This window comes from Anomaloglossus baeobatrachus, chromosome 6, assembly GCF_048569485.1.
Source record: "Anomaloglossus baeobatrachus isolate aAnoBae1 chromosome 6, aAnoBae1.hap1, whole genome shotgun sequence".
Taxonomy (NCBI): domain Eukaryota; kingdom Metazoa; phylum Chordata; class Amphibia; order Anura; family Aromobatidae; genus Anomaloglossus; species Anomaloglossus baeobatrachus.
The window spans coordinates 423028307-423049214 of NC_134358.1; the positions used below are offsets into that span (position 1 = coordinate 423028307).

Here is a 20908-nt window from a genome sequence, read left to right on the forward strand (position 1 = left end):
CGACAGGAAAATTTTCCACGTCCTGTGGTAGATCTTGGCGGACGTTGGTTTCCTAGCCTGTCTCATAGTGGCAAAGACGTCTTGAGATAACCCTGAAGACGCTAGGGTCCAGGACTCAATGGCCACACAGTCAGGTTGAGGGCCGCAGAATTCAGATGGAAAAAACGGCCCTCGAGATAGCAAGTCTGTTTGGTCTGGTAGTGTCCACGGTCGGCCGACCGTGAGATGCCCCAGATCCGGGTACCACGACCACCTTGGCCAGTCTGGACGAGGATGGCGCGGCGGCAGTCGGTCCTGATCTTGCGTAACACTCTGGGCAACAGTGCCAGCGGAGGAAACACATAAGGGAGCTGAAACTGCGACCAATCCTGAACTAAGGCGTCTGCCGCCAGAGCTCTGGGATCTTGAGACCGTGCCATGAACATTGGTACCTTGTTGTTGTGCCGGGACGCCATGAGGTCGACGTCCGGCACCCCCCAGCAGCAACAGATCTCCTGAAACACGTCCGGGTGAAGGGACCATTCCCCTGCGTCCATGCCCTGGCAACTGAAATAATCTGCTTCCCAGTTTTCCACGCCTGGGATGTGAACTGCGGATATGGTGGATGCCGTGGCTTCCACCCACATCAAAATCCGCCGGACTTCCTGGAAGGCTTGCCGGCTGCGTGTGTCGCCTTGGTGGTTGAAGTATGCCACCGCTGTGGAATTGTCCGACTGAATTCGGATCTGGTTGCCCTCCAGCCACTGCTGGAACGCTTTCTGGGCAAGATACACTGCCCGTATGTCCAGAACGTTGATCTGAATCGAGGACTCTTGCTGGGTCCACGTACCCCGAGCCCTGTGGTGGAGAAAAACCGCTCCCCACCCTGACAGACTCGCGTCTGTCGTGACTACTTCCCAGGATGGGGGTAGGAAGGATATCCCCTTCGATAATGAAGTGGGAAGAAGCCACCACCGAAGGGAAGCTTTGGTCGCCTGAGAGAGGGAGACGGTCCTGTCGAGGGACGTCGGCTTCCTGTCCCATTTGCGTAGGATGTCCCATTGAAGGGGACGCAGGTGAAACTGCGCGAAAGGGACTGCCTCCATTGCTGCCACCATCTTCCCCAGGAAGTGCATGAGGCGCCTCAAGGGGTGTGACTGGCCTTGAAGGAGAGATTGTACCCCTTTCTGTAGTGACTACTGCTTGATCAGCGGAAGCTTCACTATCGCTGAGAGGGTATGAAACTCCATGCCAAGATATGTCAGCGATTGGGCCGGTGTCAGATTTGACTTTGTAAAATTGATGATCCACCCGACACCCTGGGGAGTCTCCAGGGAAGCGTCGAAGCTGCGTTGGCATGCCTCTTGAGAGGGTGCCTTGATCAGTATCCAAGTACGGGATCACCGAGTGACCCTGAGAGTGGAGGACCGCTACTACAGTAGCCATAACCTTGGTAAAAACCCGTGGAGCTGTTGCCAGGCCGAACGGCCGTGCCACGAATTGCAGGTGTTCATTTCCTATGGCGAAGCGCAAGAAGCGCTGGTGCTCTGGAGCAATCGGTACGTGGAGATAAGCATCTTTGATATCGATCGACGCAAGGAAATCTCCTTGGGACATTGAGGCGATGACGGGGCGGGGGGATTCCATCCTGAACCGTCTGGTTTTTACATGTTTGTTGAGCAGTTTCAGGTCCAGGACCGGGCGGAAAGACCCGTCCTCCTTTGGGAGCACAAACAAGTTGGAGTAAAAACCGTGGCTCAGTTGCTGAAGAGGAACCGGGATCACCACTCCTTCTGCCTTCAGAGTGCGCAGCGCCTGCCGAAGAGCCTCGGCTCGCTAGTGAGGCGGGGATGACCTGAAGAATCGAGTCGGGGGACGAGAGGTGAACTCTATCTTGTAACCGTGAGACAGAATGTCTCTCACCCAGCGGTCTTTTATTTGTGGCAGCCAGGTGTCGCAAAAGCGGGAAAGCCTGCCACCGACCGAGGATGCTACTAGAGGAGGTCGAAAGTCATGAGGAAGCCGCTTTGTTAGCGGCGCCTCCGGTGGCCTTTTAAGGACGTGACTTAGACCGCCATGCATCAGAGTTCCTTTGTACTTTCTGAGACCTTTTGGACGAGGAGAATTGGGACCTGCCCGCGCCCTGAAAGGGCCGAAACCTCGACTGCCCTCTCCTCCGTTGGGGTATGTCCTGTTTGGACTGGGGTAAGGATGTATCCTTTCCCTTGGATTGTTTGATGATTTCATCCAGACGCTCGCCAAACAGCCTGTCGCCAGAAATTGGCAAACTGGTTAAGCGCTTTTTTGGAAGCAGAATCTGCCTTCCATTCCCGTAGCCACAAGGCCCTGCGGAGTACCACCGAATTGGCGGCCGCGACCGCCGTACGGCTCGCAGAGTCCAGGACAGCAATAATAGCGTAAGACGCAATTGCCGAGGTCTGGGTGGTAATGGATGCCACTTGTGGCGCGGCCGTGCATGTGGCTGCTTCAATTTGTGCTTGACCTGCTGAGATAGCTTGTAGCGCCCATACAGCTGCGAATGCTGGGGCAAAAGAAGCTCCGATAGCTTCATAGATGGATTTCAACCAGAGCTCCATCTGCCTGTCAGTGGCATCCTTGAGCGAGGCCCCCTCGTCCACTGCAAGTATGGATCTAGCCGCCAGTCTGGAGATTGGAGGATCCACTTTGGGACACTGAGTCCAACCTTTAACCACGTCAGGGGGAAAAGGATAACGTGTATCCTTAAGGCGCTTAGAAAAAACGCTTATCTGGACAAGCATGATGATTCTGGAGTGCCTCTCTGAAATCAGAGTGGTCTAGAAACATACTCGGTGTAAGAGAAGCTGACTCCTCCGCCGGAGGAGCTGAGGGAGAAATATCCAGCATTTGATCGATGGACGCAATAAGAACGTTCAGTATGGTGTCCCCGTCTGGAGTATTAAGATTGAGAGTGCCCTCAGGATCAGAATCCTGATCAGCTGTCTCCGCATTATCAACCAGAGATTCCCCCCGCTGAGACCCTGAACAATATGATGTCGAGGGAAATTCTAAGCGAGCCCGCTTAGTCGGTCTGGGGCTGGGGTCTAAGTCAGAACCCTCAGCCTGGGATGCATGAGATACCCCGGGAGGACATTGTTGGTCCAACTGAGGGGGTCAGGGAACAATGATTCAACAGAGTCCCTTTGCTGAGATACCGGCCTGGACTGCAAGGCTTCTAGTATCTTAGCCATAGTCTCAGAGAGTTTTGCAAACTCCGTCCCCGTCACTAGGACAGTGTCAACAGGTGGCTCCCCCTGGGCCCCTCTTAGCAGAGGCCCTGGCTGAAGAAGTGACACAGGGGCCGAACATTGCACACAATGAGGGTCAATGGAACCTGCCGGCAGCTGGGTCGTACAAGCGACGCAGGCAGCATAATAAGCCTGTGTTTTTGGCACCCCTGCCTTTTGTGGGCGCCATGCTATTGTTTTCCCTGAGTAACACACTAGGGTATATAGCCAGAATGAACTGTGCTCATACAGTGTAAAATATATACTAAAAACAGATAATGTATCAGTACACTACAGCACCATGAGGCTAGCACCAACAGGTGCTGCTTACCAGCCGCCTAAAGCGGTTATGAGGCCACCAGAGACCGTGTCTGGGTCTCTCAGGGTTTGTCCCTCTCTGCAGCGTCGTAGGAGCTGACAGGAAATGGCTGCGGCGTCCTGACGAGAGGAGGGAGCCGTGGGCGTAGCCGAGGTGCTCACACTGTGCACAGTGAGGGGGGTGGAGTATGGAAATCATACTCCAGCCCTCAGTGCTGCTCTTCCGTGCAGCGTCCCGCCCTTCCCCTGCCTGTCAGGGCTGAGGGCGGGAGAAAGTGAAACTAGGCCGCAAGCCAAGCCGGGGACTCGAGTATAAGCGTGGCCGCCGTAAAAGCGCGGCCAACGCCGAAGTCCCCGGCGAACTACAAGTCCCAGCCGCGCCGCAGTTTCCCATGGCAGCGGCGGTTAGCGCGGTAGCCTCTACATATAAACACACTCAGCGACGCTGAGTGTGTAATGGCACAGTTTAACCCGGTCCCCCGGTGCACTAGCACACCCAGCAAAGCTGAGGTGTTGCCGTGCGCGGTCCCCACAGGGATACAGAGTACCTTCACGTAGCAGGGCCATGTCCCTGAACGATACCCGGCTCCTATCCAGCAGGCTCCACAGGAGTTGTGGATGAAGCACGGTCTCAGTGCCTGGAGACCGATAGGATCCCACTTCACCCAGAGCCCTGAGGGGGATGGGGAAGGAAAGCAGCATGTGGGCTCCAGCCTCCGTACCCGCAATGGATACCTCAACCTTAACAACACCGCCGACAAGAGTGGGGTGAGAAGGGAGCATGCTGGGGGCCCTATATGGGCCCACTTTTCTTCCAACCGACACAGTCAGCAGCTGCTGCTGACTAATCTGTGGAGCTGTGCTGTGCGTGTCTGACCTCCTTCGCACAAAGCAAAAAACTGAGGAGCCCGTGGGAGCACGGGGGGTGTATAGGCAGAAGGGGAGGGGCTTAACACTTTTGAGTGTAATACTTTGTGCGGCCTCCGGAGGCATAGCCTATACACCCAATTGTCTGGGTCTCCCAATAGAGCGACAAAGAAATACCACATTGTTTGGACTACAAGATGCACTTTTTAACAAGATTAAAAACAAATTGCTAAAAAGTGTGTCTTATAGTCTGTAGGCAGCTTCCTGTGATTGAAGGGAACAATAACACAGTGTAAGACCCTATTACTGAGAGAACCGATCTCCTCTTGCTGACCGTGTCCTCTGATCAGTGCAAAGCAGGAGAGGAAGCTACCAGGACCTTCATGTCTCTAAGGCTATGTGCCCACGTTGCGTCCTGTCCCTGCAGAAATTTCTGCAGCGATTTGGACAGCACATGTGTGCTTTAAATCGCTGCAGAAACACTGCGTAATGAATGTAGGAAAAAGCCGATTTCATGCGCTCTGGATGCAGCCCCCACCATAGACAGAGCGGGACCTGCACCCAAAGCGCACGTAATAAGTGACATGTTGCGTTTTAGAACGCAGCGATTTGCATACTGCTAAATCGCTGCGTTCTAAAAAGCAACATGCGCATGGATTATGCACAATCTTCATAGATTGTGCTGGGGACGCAGGACGCATGCAGTTATGCTGCAGTGCAATACGCAGCATAACTGCATGCAAATACGCAACGTGGGCACAGAGCCTTATGCTTCATAGATGCAGCAGATCCTGGCGGGCCAAAAGACCTGCTAGTTCATGTGATCAGTCACATTCCTGGTTATTTATACTGTGTGTTAATGTAGCTGAGCTGTGTGTGTGGATGATGCAGCAGATGGTGTTGTAGCTCAGCTGTGTATGTGGATGATGCAGCAGATGGTGTTGTAGCTCAGCTGTGTGTGTGGATGATGCAGCACATGGTGTTGTAGCTCAGCTGTGTGTGTGGATGATCCAGCACATGGTGTTGTAGCTCAGCTGTGTGTGTGGATGATGCAGCAGAAGGTGTTGTAGCTCAGCTGTGTGTGGATGATGCAGCAGATGGTGTTGTAGCTCAGCTGTGTGTGGATGATGCAGCAGATGGTGTTGTAGCTCAGCTGTGTGTGTGGATGATGCAGCAGAAGGTGTTGTAGCTCAGCTGTGTGTGTGGATGATGCAGCAGAAGGTGTTGTAGCTCAGCTGTGTGTGTGGATGATGCAGCAGAAGGTGTTGTAGCTCAGCTGTGTGTGTGTGGATGATGCAGCAGAAGGTGTTGTAGCTCAGCTGTGTGTGTGGATGATGCAGCAGAAGGTGTTGTAGCTCAGCTGTGTGTGTGTGGATGATGCAGCAGAAGGTGTTGTAGCTCAGCTGAGTGAGTGGATGATGCAGCAGAAGGTGTTGTAGCTCAGCTGTGTGTGTGGATGATGCAGCAGAAGGTGTTGTAGCTCAGCTGTGTGTGGATGATGCAGCAGAAGGTGTTGTAGTTCAGCTGTGTGTGGATGATGCAGCAGAAGGTGTTGTAGCTCAGCTGTGTGTGTGGATGATGCAGCAGAAGGTGTTGTAGCTCAGCTGTGTGTGGATGATGCAGCAGAAGGTGTTGTAGCTCAGCTGAGTGAGTGGATGATACAGCAGAAGGTGTTGTAGCTCAGCTGTGTGTGTGGATGATGCAGCAGAAGGTGTTGTAGCTCAGCTGTGTGAGTGGATGATGCAGCAGAAGGTGTTGTAGCTCAGCTGAGTGAGTGGATGATGCAGCAGAAGGTGTTGTAGCTCAAGCTGTGTGTGAATGATGCAGCAGATGATGTTGTAGCTGTGTGTGTAGGTAGCAGAAGCTGATGTTTGTGTACGGTGCATCTATAAGTCTTATGTATGTGTGTTGATTGCAGAAATTTAATTATTACAAAATATGTTTCCTATTTTCTGTTATCTTAGGCTGGGGTGTGTCTTATAGTCCAAAAAGCATGGTTATTATAATTTTCATAAAACAGTGAAAACCTCCCCAACCATAAAAAGAAGATAGCGTCTATACACGTAAAAAGAAAAACAAACAACCTGTTCTTACCGAGCATTGTAAATGTTTTCCCCGATCCAGTCTGACCACTAAAATTGAAAAAGAAAATTATCACTTTGCTGAGTGTAGTCAGTACCATACAGGGGGATTTAGGCCACCTGAACAATAAAGATGAAGGGAATTTTGTTACTTACCGTAAATTCCTTTTCTTCTAGCTCTTATTGGGAGACCCAGACGATTGGGTGTATAGCACTGCCTCCGGAGGCCACACAAAGCAATTACACTAAAAAGTGTAAGGCCCCTCCCCTTCTGGCTATACACCCCCAGTGGGATCACTGGCTCACCAGTTTTAGTGCAAAAGCAAGAAGGAGGAAAGCCAATAACTGGTTTAAACAAATTCACTCCGAGTAACATCGGAGAACAGAAAACCGTTCAACATGAACAACATGTGTACCCGCAAACAAACCAAAAATCCCGAAGGACAACAGGGCGGGTGCTGGGTCTCCCAATAAGAGCTAGAAGAAAAGGAATTTACAGTAAGTAACAAAATTCCCTTCTTCTTCGGCGCTCTATTGGGAGACCCAGACGATTGGGACGTCCAAAAGCTGTCCCTGGGTGGGTAAAGAAATACCTCATGTTAGAGCTGCAAGACAGCCCTCCCCTACGGGGAGGCAACTGCCGCCTGCAGGACTCTTCTACCTAGGCTGGCGTCCGCCGAAGCATAGGTATGCACCTGATAATGTTTGGTGAAAGTGTGCAGACTCGACCAGGTAGCTGCCTGGCACACCTGTTGAGCCGTAGCCTGGTGTCGTAATGCCCAGGACGCACCCACGGCTCTGGTAGAATGGGCCTTTAGCCCTGATGGAACCTGAAGCCCCGCAGAACGGTAGGCTTCAAGAATTGGTTCTTTGATCCATCGAGCCAGGGTGGCCTTAGAAGCCTGCGACCCTTTGCGCTTACCAGCGACAAGGACAAAGAGTGCATCCGAACGGCGCAGGGGCGCTGTGCGGGAAATGTAGATTCTGAGTGCTCTCACCAGATCTAACAAATGTAAATCCTTCTCATACCGATGAACTGCATGAGGACAAAACGAAGGCAAAAAGATATCCTGATTAAGATGAAAAGAGGATACCACCTTCGGGAGAAACTCCTGAATGGGGCGCAGCACTACCTTGTCCTGGTGGAAGACCAGGAAGGGAGCCTTGGAAGACAACGCTGCTAGCTCAGACACTCTCCGAAGAGAGGTGATCGCTACCAGAAAAGCCACTTTCTGTGATAGTCTAGAAAGTGAAACCTCCCTCAGAGGCTCGAAGGGCGGCTTCTGGAGGGCAACTAGTACCCTGTTCAGATCCCATGGATCTAACGGCCGCTTGTACGGGGGAACTATATGGCAAACCCCCTGTAGGAACGTGCGCACCTTAGAAAGTCGTGCTAGACGCCTCTGAAAAAAGACGGATAGCGCCGAGACTTGCCCTTTAAGGGAGCCGAGCGACAAACCTTTTTCTAACCCAGATTGGAGGAAAGAAAGAAGGGTAGGTAATGCAAATGGCCAGGGAGACACTCTCTGAGCAGAGCACCAGGATAAGAATATCCTCCACGTTCTGTGGTAGATCTTAGCAGACGTGGGCTTCCTAGCCTGTCTCATGGTGGCAACGACCCCTTGGGATAAGCCTGAAGACGCTAGGATCCAGGACTCAATGGCCACGCAGTCAGGTTGAGGGCCGCAGAATTCCGATGGAAAAACGGCCCTTGGGACAGTAAGTCTGGTCGGTCTGGTAGTGCCCACGGTTGGCCGACCGTGAGATGCCACAGATCCGGATACCACGCCCTCCTCGGCCAGTCTGGAGCGACGAGTATGACGCGGCTGCAGTCGGATCTGATCTTGCGTAGCACTCTGGGCAAGAGTGCCAGAGGTGGAAACACATAAGGGAGCCGGAACTGCGACCAATCCTGCACTAGGGCGTCTGCTGCTAGAGCTCTTTGATCGCGAGACCGTGCCATGAAGGTTGGGATCTTGTTGTTGTGCCGGGACGCCATTAGGTCGACGTCCGGCCTTCCCCATCGGCGACAGATTTCCTGAAACACGTCCGGGTGAAGGGACCATTCCCCTGCGTCCATGCCCTGGCGACTGAGGAAGTCTGCTTCCCAGTTTTCTACGCCGGGCATGTGAACTGCGGATATGGTGGAGGCCGTGGCTTCCACCCACATCATAATGCGCCGGACTTCCTGGAAGGCTTGCCGACTGCGAGTCCCTCCTTGGTGATTGATGTATGCCACCGCTGTGGAGTTGTCCGATTGAATTCGGATCTGCTTCCCTTCCAGCCACTGCTGGAAGGCTAGTAGGGCAAGAAACACTGCTCTGATTTCCAGAACATTGATCTGAAGGCTGGACTCCTGCTGAGTCCACGTACCCTGAGCCCTGTGGTGGAGAAACACTGCTCCCCACCCTGACAGACTCGCGTCTGTCGTGACCACCGCCCAGGACGGTGGTAGGAAGGATCTTCCCTGTGACAATGAGGTGGAAAGGAGCCACCACTGCAGAGAGTCCTTGGCCGTCTGGGAAAGGGAGACTTTCCTGTCCAGGGATGTCGACTTCCCGTCCCATTGGCGGAGAATGTCCCATTGAAGTGGACGCAGATGAAACTGCGCAAACGGAACCGCCTCTATTGCCGCCACCATCTTCCCGAGGAAGTGCATGAGGCGTCTTAAGGAGTGCGACTGACCTTGAAGGAGAGCCTGCACCCCTGTCTGTAGTGACCGCTGCTTGCTCAGCGGAAGCTTCACTATCGCTGAGAGAGTATGAAACTCCATGCCAAGATACGTTAGTGATTGGGTCGGTGACAGATTTGACTTTGGGAAGTTGATGATCCACCCGAACGCCTGGAGAGTCTCCAGTGCAAAATTCAGGCTGAGTTGGCATGCCTCCTGAGAGGGTGCCTTGACCAGTAGATCGTCCAAGTAAGGGATCACAGAGTGTCCGTGAGAGTGCAAGACTGCTACCACTGCTGCCATGATCTTGGTGAACACCCGGGGGGCTGTCGCCAGACCAAATGGCAGAGCCACGAACTGAAGATGTTCGTCTCCTATCACGAAGCGCAGAAAGCGTTGGTGCTCCGTAGCAATCGGCACGTGGAGATAAGCATCTTTGATGTCTATTGATGCTAGGAAATCTCCTTGGGACATTGAGGCAATGACTGAGCGGAGGGATTCCATCCGGAACCGCCTGGCGTTCACATGCTTGTTGAGCAGTTTTAGGTCCAGAACAGGACGGAAGGAGCCGTCCTTTTTTGGAACCACAAAGAGATTGGAGTAAAATCCTCGCCCCCGTTCCAGAGGGGGGACAGGGATCACGACTCCTTCTGCTCTTAGAGAGTCCACCGCCTGCAGCAGGGCATCTGCTCGGTTGGGGTGTGGGGAGGTTCTGAAGAACCGAAGTGGAGGCCGAGAACTGAACTCGATTCTGTACCCGCGAGACAAAATGTCTGTTACCCACCGGTCTTTGACCTGTGACAGCCAAATGTCGCAAAAGCGGGAGAGCCTGCCACCGACCGAGGATGCGGAGGGAGGAGGCCGAAAGTCATGAGGTAGCCGCCTTGGAAGCGGTTCCTCCATTTGCTTTCCTGGGGCGTGAGTGAGCCCGCCAGGAATCTGAGCTCCCATGTCCTTTCTGAGTCCCTTTGGACGAGGAAAATTGGGGCTTGCCCGAGCCTCGAAAGAACCGAAACCTCGACTGCCACTTTTTCTGTTGAGGTTTACTTGCTCTGGGCTGTGGCAAGGAAGAGTCCTTGCCCTTGGACTGTTTTATGATTTCAGCCAATGGCTCACCAAACAGTCTGTCTCTAGATAATGGCAAGCTGGTTAAGCATTTTTTGGAACCAGCATCTGCTTTCCAGTCCTTTAACCATAAGGCTCTGCGCAAAACCACAGAATTGGCGGCCGCCATAGAGGTACGGCTCGTAGATTCTAGGACAGCATTGATAGCATAGGTCGCAAACGCAGACATTTGCGAAGTTAGGGACGCCACCTGTGGCACTGCTGGATGCATGATAGCATCCACCTGTGCTAAACCAGCTGAAATAGCTTGTAGTGCCCACACGGCCGCGAATGCTGGAGCAAACGACGCGCCGATAGCTTCATAGACAGATTTCAACCAAAGGTCCATCTGTCTGTCGTTGGCATCTTTAAGTGAAGCGCCATCCTCTACTGCGACTATGGATCTAGCCGCAAGCTTGGAAATTGGGGGATCCACCTTTGGGCACTGGGTCCAGCGTTTGGCCACTTCAGCGGGAAAAGGATAACGGGTATCCTTAGAACGCTTAGAGAAACGCTTGTCTGGATGAGCGTCGTGCTTCTGGATTGATTCTCTGAAGTCAGAGTGGTCCAAAAAAGCACTTAATTTACGCTTGGGATACAGGAAATGGAACTTCTCCTGCTGTGCAGCTGCCTCCTCTGCTGAAGGAGCAGGGGGAGAAATATCCAACAGTCTATTAATCGCCGATATAAGGTCATTAACCATGGCGTCACCATCAGGGGCATCCAGATTGAGAGGGGTCTCAGGATTAGAATCCTGATCACCGTCCTCAGTCTCATCACAGAGAGATTCTTCTCGCTGAGACCCTGAGCAGTGTGATGACGTCGAGGGTCTTTCCCAGCGAGCTCGCTTAGGCTGCCTGGGACTGTCATCTGAGTCAGAGACTTCAGCTTGTGATGCTTGAGACCCCCTTGAAGTACGGATTAGTTCCAACTGAGGGGGACTAGAGAGCATAGCCACAGCAGTGTCCATGGTCTGAGGAACTGGCCTGGCCTGCAAGGTCTCCAGGATTTTTGTCATAGCCTCAGACATTTTATCAGCAAACACTGCAAAGTCTGTCCCCGTCACCGGGGCAGGGTTCACAGGCGTCTCTGCCTGGGCTACCACCACATTAGGCTCTGGCTGACGAAGTGCCACTGGGACTGAACATTGCACACAATGTGAATCATTGGAGCCTGCCGGTAGATCAGCCCCACATGCAGTACAAACAGTGTACACAGCCCGTGCCTTGGCAGCCTTGCGTTTTGCGGATGACATGTTGCTGCCTCCTCAGAGCAGTACAGGGTGTCCAGCCAAGAAGCGACCTTACAGTGCACTATATAAATATATATATGGTACCAGAAAAAAGTACACTAATATATCACTGAGGCACTAGTGGGGCCAGCACTACTGTGCAGCTTACCGCCCGCTTAGGAGCGGTGTGTGGTCGCCAGAAATCCCTCTAGTCTGGGTCTCCCAGAGCCTGCTGCCTTTCCCCAGCCAGATCGCATGTGTAATGGCTGCCGGCGTCCTTGTGGAGAGGGGGGGGCGGGCCCTGGGCGTACACCGACGAAGAGCGGGAAGTCTGCTTCCCCTTGTGCCTAGTGAGAGGGCTGGAGCATGTAAATAAAGCTCCAGCCCTCGGCGCTGCCATTGAGCAGCGTCTCTCCCCTACCCTGATTGACAGGGTGGGGGCGGGAACGAAGCGGCGCTAGGCCGCAGAAGCCGGGGGCTAAAGTTAGAAGCGCCGCCGCCGTAAAAGCGCGGTCGGCGCCAAGCCCCCGGCGCACCACAAGTCGCAGCTGCGCCGCTGCTCCAGGAGCGGTCGGCGCAGTAGTTCCCAACACACAACGTCACTCAGCAAAGCTGCAGTGACCTAACCCCCAGCGTACAGCGCCACTGTCCCCGGCGCACTACAACGCTCAGCAAGCCCTGAGAGTGTCCGTGCCTGCCGGGGACACAGAGTACCTGAAAGTTGCAGGGCCTTGTCCCTGAACGGCACTCCCGCTCCCAATCCAGCAGGTTCTATGGGTCTGTGGATGGAGCCCGGCCCCAGGGCTTGGGGGCCGGCAAGATCCCACTTCCACAGAGCCCTAAGGGGATGTGGAAGGAAAACAGCATGTGGGCTCCAGCCTCTGTACCAGCAATAGGTACCTCAACCTTACAAGCACCAACCGCGGGTGAGAAGGGAGCATGCTGGGGGCCCCATATGGGCCCTCTTTTCTTCCATCCGATAGAGCCAGCAGCTACTGCTGACTACAAACAGTGGAGCTATGCGTGGATGTCTGACCTCCTTCGCACAAAGCAGAAAACTGGTGAGCCAGTGATCCCACTGGGGGTGTATAGCCAGAAGGGGAGGGGCCTTACACTTTTTAGTGTAATTGCTTTGTGTGGCCTCCGGAGGCAGTGCTATACACCCAATCGTCTGGGTCTCCCAATAGAGCGTCGAAGAAAATCCATTTCTAAAATAACTGCACTGCATTGACTATATAACAGTCAGACAAAGTGTCTATGTGCTTCATGATACGGAGCTGCGGGTGCAACATCGGGGGCTTCAGACCAGGTCTGTAACAGCATCCCCCCATACTTAATCGCTTCCTTAGAGCTATAAAATGAGATTCCCTTATTCTCCTTGGTGATAAACCACTACATGTAACCTGCTCAGGGTTACCTGTACTTAATGAGAATTGGTCATCTGGAAAAAGGACAAACTACTATGATGTGTGCAAAAGAAAGACGTATCCAAACTCTGTACAATGTCCACGCTCTGTACTGTAATGCTCCCTGGCCTCCCTAGATGCCGGAGCACGGTCAGTTGCAGGGTCAGATAGAAACTTACACTGTTCTTTTTTACTGGATTAATAAACTTTATTAATAATAACCAAGTATATTGGGGCAGATTTACAGAAACTACACAATGTAAACTTAGACTAGACTGTCTTATAGAGCTCCAAGTCTATTATAGTTACTTGGCGCATTCACTTATTAAATCTGTATGTTATGGGTGCGCCTTAAGCTAGAGATACGTTCTATTTCTTGCACACACAGGGTAAAGATTCTCTTGGCAAAACTAAACATTTCTCAGGACAAAGGTAGTGTGGATTGTTCACAAGAAATGTACTTACTAAGCAAAGATGGTGCCATTGTAGCCATTCATACAAGACTCCACTATGTTCTTTGCCACACTTGAGAAAACAGATTCCTGAAAATGACAATACAGAAGAATAAACACCACAGACAATAAGCACTTCTGCCATGTGTACCATCCCTAAGACTGCGACAGAAACTGTACTGAGCATGCTCAGCCCCCGAGCGAGCTCCACCCCCCTGCACCTGACATAAGAGTATGTACAATGTGAAATATAGTGCGACGACAAGTTAATAAACTAACGGGGAAAGCTGCTCAGATCAGTGATGCAGCCTTTCATATCTGAGTAGCTCCGCTCATTCATATTATAATATACACATACACATTGTAATTTTTAATAATTAAACATTGCAGGAAAATTCATAGTTTTGGGAAACATTTATAATGTGGTTCTTACTGTATTGATATACTGTATTTGAAGACACTGTATTCACATCCAGCGTCAGGAGCTCAGAAGTGTGTCCTATCACTTGTTACAGCAAATGTAGCAAGGTGCACAGATAGGTTCTTGCTTTAGAAACCTCTAGGCCCTGTGTGCACGCTGCGTTTTTTGCTGCAGAATTGGTGCAGTTTTTGTTCATATGCTTCATGTTGTCCATCACCAGAAAAGCATATGAGAAATCCAAAATGCTGTGCACACACTGTTTTTTTTTTTCCTTGCAGGTTTTGCTTTAAGTCTGCAAAAAGAAATACCGTGGTACCTTGCTTAACGAGAACAATCCGTTCTGGGACTGTGCTTGTTAATCAAGGTACTCGTTTCAGCAGAGCAAGATTTCCCATAGGAAATCATTGCAATGCTGACGATCCGTTCCACAACGTCTAAAATGTCCCATCCTGGTCCCCTATTCTATCATTCCACACATACACAAACTCACACAAACTCACACAAACTCACACAAACTCACACAAACTCACACAAACTCACACAAACTCACACAAACTCACACAAACTCACACAAACTCACACATTATATGCTCACCTTACCTTCCGTTCCATCGCCGGTCTGCTGGGACTTTCTGTTCTCTGGTACGGGGCCGGGCTGTGTAACGCATTACCATAACGACGAGGCAGGAACTTCCCGGCCAGAGCGCTGACGTCAAGGGCAGAGCCGCTTGCCTCTGATTGGCCAGCGCTCTGCCTTTCATTATCGGTGACAGGAAGTTCCTCCCTCGTCGCTATGGATGCAGATACACAGCGTGGACTGGAGCGCAGCGGCGCACTACAGCACCCAGGAGGCCGGCGATGAAACGGAAGGTACACTATATTATATGCTCACCTTACCTTCCGTTCCATCGCAGGCCTCCTGGGTCTTTTAGTTCGCTCCAAGGACGTCGCGATGTACCCGGGAACTACAAGAACCATGAGGCCGGCGGTGGAACGGAAGGTAAGGTGAGCATAATACTGTATGTGTGTGCGTGTATGTCTGTTTGTGAGTACATGTGTGTGTTTGTGTGGACTGCAAGTGCTGGTCAGAGTGTGGTGGATGGACGAAACCGGAAGTGTGTGAGGTGAGAATTTCGCTCGTACAGCAAAGCTTTTTCGTAAATAGTTACAAATTTACAGAAAGCTTTGCTTGTTAAGCGAAATTCTCGTTAAGAGGGTTACTCGTTAAGCGAGGTACCACTGTAGAATGTCACTTCTTTTCTGCGTTTTCCACCTGTGTTCAATGTTAAAAAAAACCACAGGGAGAAAATCGCGGTAAAAAAGAATGTATTTTTGGTGTGGTTTTTCCGCAGGGAGGTGCGTTTTTCTGCCAGAAGGTGCGTTTTTCTCTGGAGAAACAAATCCACAGTGTGTGCACATAGCCTTTAACAGGCTTTCCGGTTTTGTAAGTCCCCTCTTCCCCAGGCGTAGATTGTGGTTTTTTTGCTTCTTCTAATACAAACACCTGTGCTTTACCCCCCCCTCCCTCCCTGCATCCTGGCACTGAGACTCCAGGACAGATATCAGTGTCTGCTCTTGTCTGCAGCATGTCATGTTGACAGAGCAGCGGACAGTCAGTGAGCACAGCAGCATCGTGGACAATAAGATACTGGGAGCAGAGGTGGAGACTCAGTGAGCGCCAGTATCAGGTCGGGGTCAAACTAGCATAAAGCATCCGGTGACTGGCTCAAGAGAGCATCGGATGCAATATGCTAATTACATCTCAGGCTCTGCTGTGAGTGTGAGCCGAGTGTCATTCACTGTGCTCCAATCCTCTAGCATGTGAGAATCAGAACACAGATGCGGAGAAGATGGAGAACTTAATTCCTCCATCTTCTCCATTGCCTGTCTGTGCGAATATTGGACTGCGACATCCGAGCGCAATCAAGCTCCCATAGAATTGAATAGGTTCGCGCTGTCAGATATGCGCTGTCACTTGCAGCATGCTGTGATTGTTTTTTCATGCTGAATTAGCATGAGAAAAAAAAAAACAGATTTGCAATGCCCCATAGAATAACTGGTCCGAGTGATCGCAGATAGATGCAAAACGTTTTGCCCCTGTGTTGCCTCCATCTTTATTGGGGGGCTTTGCTGCATCCCATCAGTGCATTAGATCCTTTGACCTGGGCAGGTTAAAGCTGCTGCCCTCTTGTTGCTGTAACGGATTTTTTGGAGGAAATTATATTCCTCTTTTTAGTTTTTTTTTTTTCCCCGATAAAACATCAGATAGCACTTGGCTGTGATATATGCTCGTGTGAGTGAGCACTCAGCCGTGTTATATGCTTTGTGACTGAGCCTGTCCACTGTTTATATCTTTTCAAAACAAATGCAGCCAAGAACAAAGAGCTTTCTGAATTAGAAAACCCTTTTTACCAAAAGCCCCTTAAAAGCAATAAGGCCAGTTGGGACAGCATGTAGAGTCAACTAAACATAGATGTGGACAGAGGCAAAGATTGCTATCCTGACCCCTCCACACAGAAGACACTACTGAAGACATTACCAGCTGATCCTATACTGACCTGAGTTGCATCCATATTGGCCACATGATCAAAGGTAAACATTTTCGGCTCAGGTTTGGAATGAAGACGGATTGTTTTTGGGGTTAACACAGACAGACAGAGCCCTTGATCCCCATCACCTCCAGCCAGATTTCCTTCTATAGGGGGACGAATTCTCACAAAAACTTTTATGGCATCACCTTCAGGGCTGTAAAGTGAGAAGAAAAATTGTGATCATCTGAAACACTTCTCTGTCTCAACACAAAAGGAAAAAAACAAAGTGGCAGAAGTGGCAAGACTCCGTGTGGGACAAATTCAGGAGCCATGAAGCCACAGAGCCTGAACAGATTTATTACTGCTTGCATTGTTTTCTATGTGTTTTTACCTATGAGGATGTGTTTTGCTTCTATGATGACACGGATATTAAATATTGAAAAGGTTACCATTTTTAAAACATAAGGAGACTGCTTAACTAAACTTCATAAAATGTTTTTTGGACAAGTTATTAAGCAAATGAAATGGAAGATCAGACTCCAGGTTTTGGGATAGGTGCCAACGTCACTCCTCTATTGAGGCGGAACTATATGCTTTCTTAGGCTATGTGCCCACGGGGACAGTGTCCTGCGGTTATATCCGCAAGACATTCCGCAGGTGCTCCCAGAAATCTGCAACAGAACTTTCTCTGTTTCAATGCTGCGGATATACAGCGGAATGTCGTGCGGATATGCTGCGGGCATTCTGCATTGAGGATACAGTACCATGGCTTCGGCACTGCATCCTCAATGCAGAACAAGTGCTGCAGTGATCGGGGTGCTCATACGTACCTTCATCATGCAGCACCTCGCTTTCCGGCGGCCGGGTCACTGTCAGGCAGCGTCTGGTTCACTGTGCTGGAGGTGGGCGGGCCTGCACTAGCTCCGGCTGTCACATGACCGGAGCTCGTGCAGGCCCCGCCCAACTCTTCCTTCCTGTACCTGGCTGGATCCACCGCGCTGCTGCCGCTGCAGCTACACCGGACGGTGAAAGTGACTCGGGTCTCTATCAAGGCAGGTAAGTCTATGGGACCCTGCGGAAAAATCCGCAAAAATAATTGACATGCTGCAGATTTTTCCGCACGAAAATCCGCACGATTTCCGCTGTGGAAAAATCCGCAGCGTGGGCACAGCATTTCCCAAATGCCATAGAAATGGCTGGGGAGTAGCTGTGCTGCAGATTTCTGGAAAATCCGCGGCTTTTCCGCGAGAAATCCGCGGCAAAATCCGCGCATTTTCCGCAGTGTGGGCACATAGCCTTATAGCTATAATGTCAAATGCTTTGATCTGTAGGGGGTTGAGGTCCTGAGACATCCACTAATAGCTGAAACAAAGGGTCAGAAGAAATCAGCAGATCCTCAAGAAGCAAGTGCAGAGTTTACAGAAAGCCGTTACACCATTCAGAGGAGCCGCCTCCCTTCAGCCCCATCAGTCTCAGGACGCTGGATTTACCTATGTGAGGGCTTATTTTTTGCATTGCCATTTATTGCTTTCTAATGCAAACTTTAGGGAGGGTGGCTATAAAAAAAAACAAAAAAAAAACATTTTTTCACGCTTTTTTTTTCTCTTTATGGTGTTTACCATATAGATTAATCTTACATTGTGATTAATGGGACATTTTTGGATGTAGTAATACCAAACATGCTTACTTTATTTTTATTACTTTATTTTCAAACTAGGAGAGATCTTTTTACACTTTATACTTTTTTTTCCCCCAGGGGATCTTCTCCCTGTGATTGCTTGATCTCGTCTACCATATAGAGTAATTGTACTGTATTATACAGTCAACATAGCATCCTGTGATGAAGCCCAGCTACAGATTGGTCTTCACGAGAGGACTATGGCAGCTATAGGGTGAAGATCCATCTGCAACCGGCTGTCAGAGGGTGGGTGTGGATGGACTATGGGAGCTGTGTACACAGGCAGGCATTGCCACTTCAATGGTTACACAGTAGCGATAAGAGCGGACTCCATTTGCTGTTGTGTTATAGTCTGTATACATGGGGATCAAAGGCATGTAATATTAGGCTGCGTGCCCATGATCAGTGTTTGCAGCGTGGATCTAGCATGCTTAAGCTGCGTCCAAAACGCAGCGTTGTACAGTACAAGCATAGTGGATGGGATTTCTTGAAATCCCATGAAGAGAGTCCTGATCGTGGGCACATACCCTAACATGCTATGTTGGGAAAGGGTTAACTGACAAAAAAAAAAATACAACTGACTATATTCATATGTTCAATAATAACACAGATACCTTGATAAACTTGTAGTAACATCTAGCGGGTCACCTAAAAACAAACAAACAATTAGTACAAGCTCAAGAATTTTAATTTCTGAAGAAATTATACAATTATACTCTGAACAGAGGTTGATGCGTGATAGAGAGATATATATATAGGAGAGGGGAGGTCGGTGCGTGATTATATATATATATAGGAGAGGGGAGGTCGGTGCGTGTTCTATATATATATAGGAGAGGGGAGGTCGGTGCGTGTTATATACATACGGAGAGGGGAGGTCGGTGCGTGTTCTATATATATATATATATATATATATATATACGGATATATATATACGGAGAGGAGAGGTCGGTGCGTGTTCTATATATATATATATACGGAGAGGGGAGGTCGGTGCGTGTTCTATATATATATACGGAGAGGGGAGGTCGGTGCGTGTTCTATATATATATATACGGAGAGGGGAGGTCGGTGCGTGTTCTATATATATATACGGAGAGGGGAGGTCGGTGCGTGTTCTATATATATATACGGAGAGGGGAGGTCGGTGCGTGTTCTATATATATATACGGAGAGGGGAGGTCGGTGCGTGTTCTATATATATATACGGAGAGGGGAGGTCGGTGCGTGTTCTATATATATATATACGGAGAGGGGAGGTCGGTGCGTGTTCTATATATATATACGGAGAGGGGAGGTCGGTGCGTGTTCTATATATATATACGGAGAGGGGAGGTCGGTGCGTGTTCTATATATATATATATATATATATATATATATATATAGAGAGGGGAGGTCGGTGCGTGTTCTATATATATATACGGAGAGGGGAGGTCGGTGCGTGCTCTATATATATATATATATATATATATATATATATATATATATATATATATATATATATATATATATAGAGAGGGGAGGTCGGTGCGTGTTCTATATATATATACGGAGAGGGGAGGTCGGTGCGTGTTCTATATATATATACGGAGAGGGGAGGTCGGTGCGTGTTCTATATATATATATACGGAGAGGGGAGGTCGGTGCGTGTTCTATATATATATACGGAGAGGGGAGGTCGGTGCGTGTTCTATATATATATATGGAGAGGGGAGGTCGGTGCGTGTTCTATATATATATACGGAGAGGGGAGGTCGGTGCGTGTTCTATATATATATATACGGAGAGGGGAGGTCGGTGCGTGTTCTATATATATATACGGAGAGGGGAGGTCGGTGCGTGTTCTATATATATATACGGAGAGGGGAGGTCGGTGCGTGTTCTATATATATATATACGGAGAGGGGAGGTCGGTGCGTGTTCTATATATATATACGGAGAGGGGAGGTCGGTGCGTGCTCTATATATATATATATATATATATATATATATATATATATATAGAGGGTAGGTCGGTGCGTGTTCTATATATATATACGGAGAGGGGAGGTCGGTGCGTGTTCTATATATATATATATATACGGAGAGGGGAGGTCGGTGCGTGTTCTATATATATATATACGGAGAGGGGAGGTCGGTGCGTGTTCTATATATATATACGGAGAGGGGAGGTCGGTGCGTGTTCTATATATATATACGGAGAGGGGAGGTCGGTGTGTGTTCTATATATATATACGGAGAGGGGAGGTCGGTGCGTGTTCTATATATATATACGGAGAGGGGAGGTCGGTGCGTGTTCTATATATATACGGAGAGGGGAGGTCGGTGCGTGTTCTATATATATATACGGAGAGGGGAGGTCGGTGCGTGTTCTATATATATACGGAGAGGGGAGGTCGGTGCGTGTTCTATATATATATACGGAGAGGGGAGGTCGGTGCGTGTTCTATATATATATACGGAGAGGGGAGGTCGGTGCGTGTTCTATATATATATACGGAGAGGGGAGGTCGGTGCGTGTTCTATATATATACGGAGAGGGGAGGTCGGTGCGTGTTCTATATATATATACGGAGAGGGGAGGTTGGTGAGTGTGTGTGTATGTATAATATATTATATATATATATGCACACATATACATACACACACACACATTACAATGTGTATGGACAGTGGAGCTGAGTGTACACACACATATCATATATAGGCAGACACGGCGCCACATCACTGTCCTGGCTCTGCCGCTCATACCTTTGGTTCCCGGCGCCATCCTCCTCGTCCTGTCACGTCTCTCTCCGTTATATATGGATTCGCTCTTTTCCTTCTTCCAAAAACCAAAATGGCGGAAGCTTCAAATTTGGCGCTTCCAAGAGACATTGAGTAGCTGTCACTAAGCCCCTCCC

General features: G+C 49.8%; 1 protein-coding gene across 1 annotated transcript in view; it reads right to left on the reverse strand.

Moving 5' to 3' along the window:
- KIF15 (kinesin family member 15) overlaps window positions 1–20904 on the reverse strand; it is a 263264-nt gene extending 242360 nt beyond the window's left edge. Inside the window, exons 1-5 of the mRNA XM_075315169.1 lie at window positions 20757–20904; window positions 18620–18653; window positions 16355–16541; window positions 13389–13465; window positions 6525–6562 (exon numbers count right to left, since the gene is read on the reverse strand). Of these exons, the coding sequence (XP_075171284.1) occupies window positions 6525–6562; window positions 13389–13465; window positions 16355–16541; window positions 18620–18653; window positions 20757–20775 (355 nt within the window). The 5' untranslated portion in view covers window positions 20776–20904. The remainder of the gene's footprint in view (window positions 1–6524; window positions 6563–13388; window positions 13466–16354; window positions 16542–18619; window positions 18654–20756) is intronic.
- Between the last annotated feature and the right edge of the window lie 4 nt (window positions 20905–20908).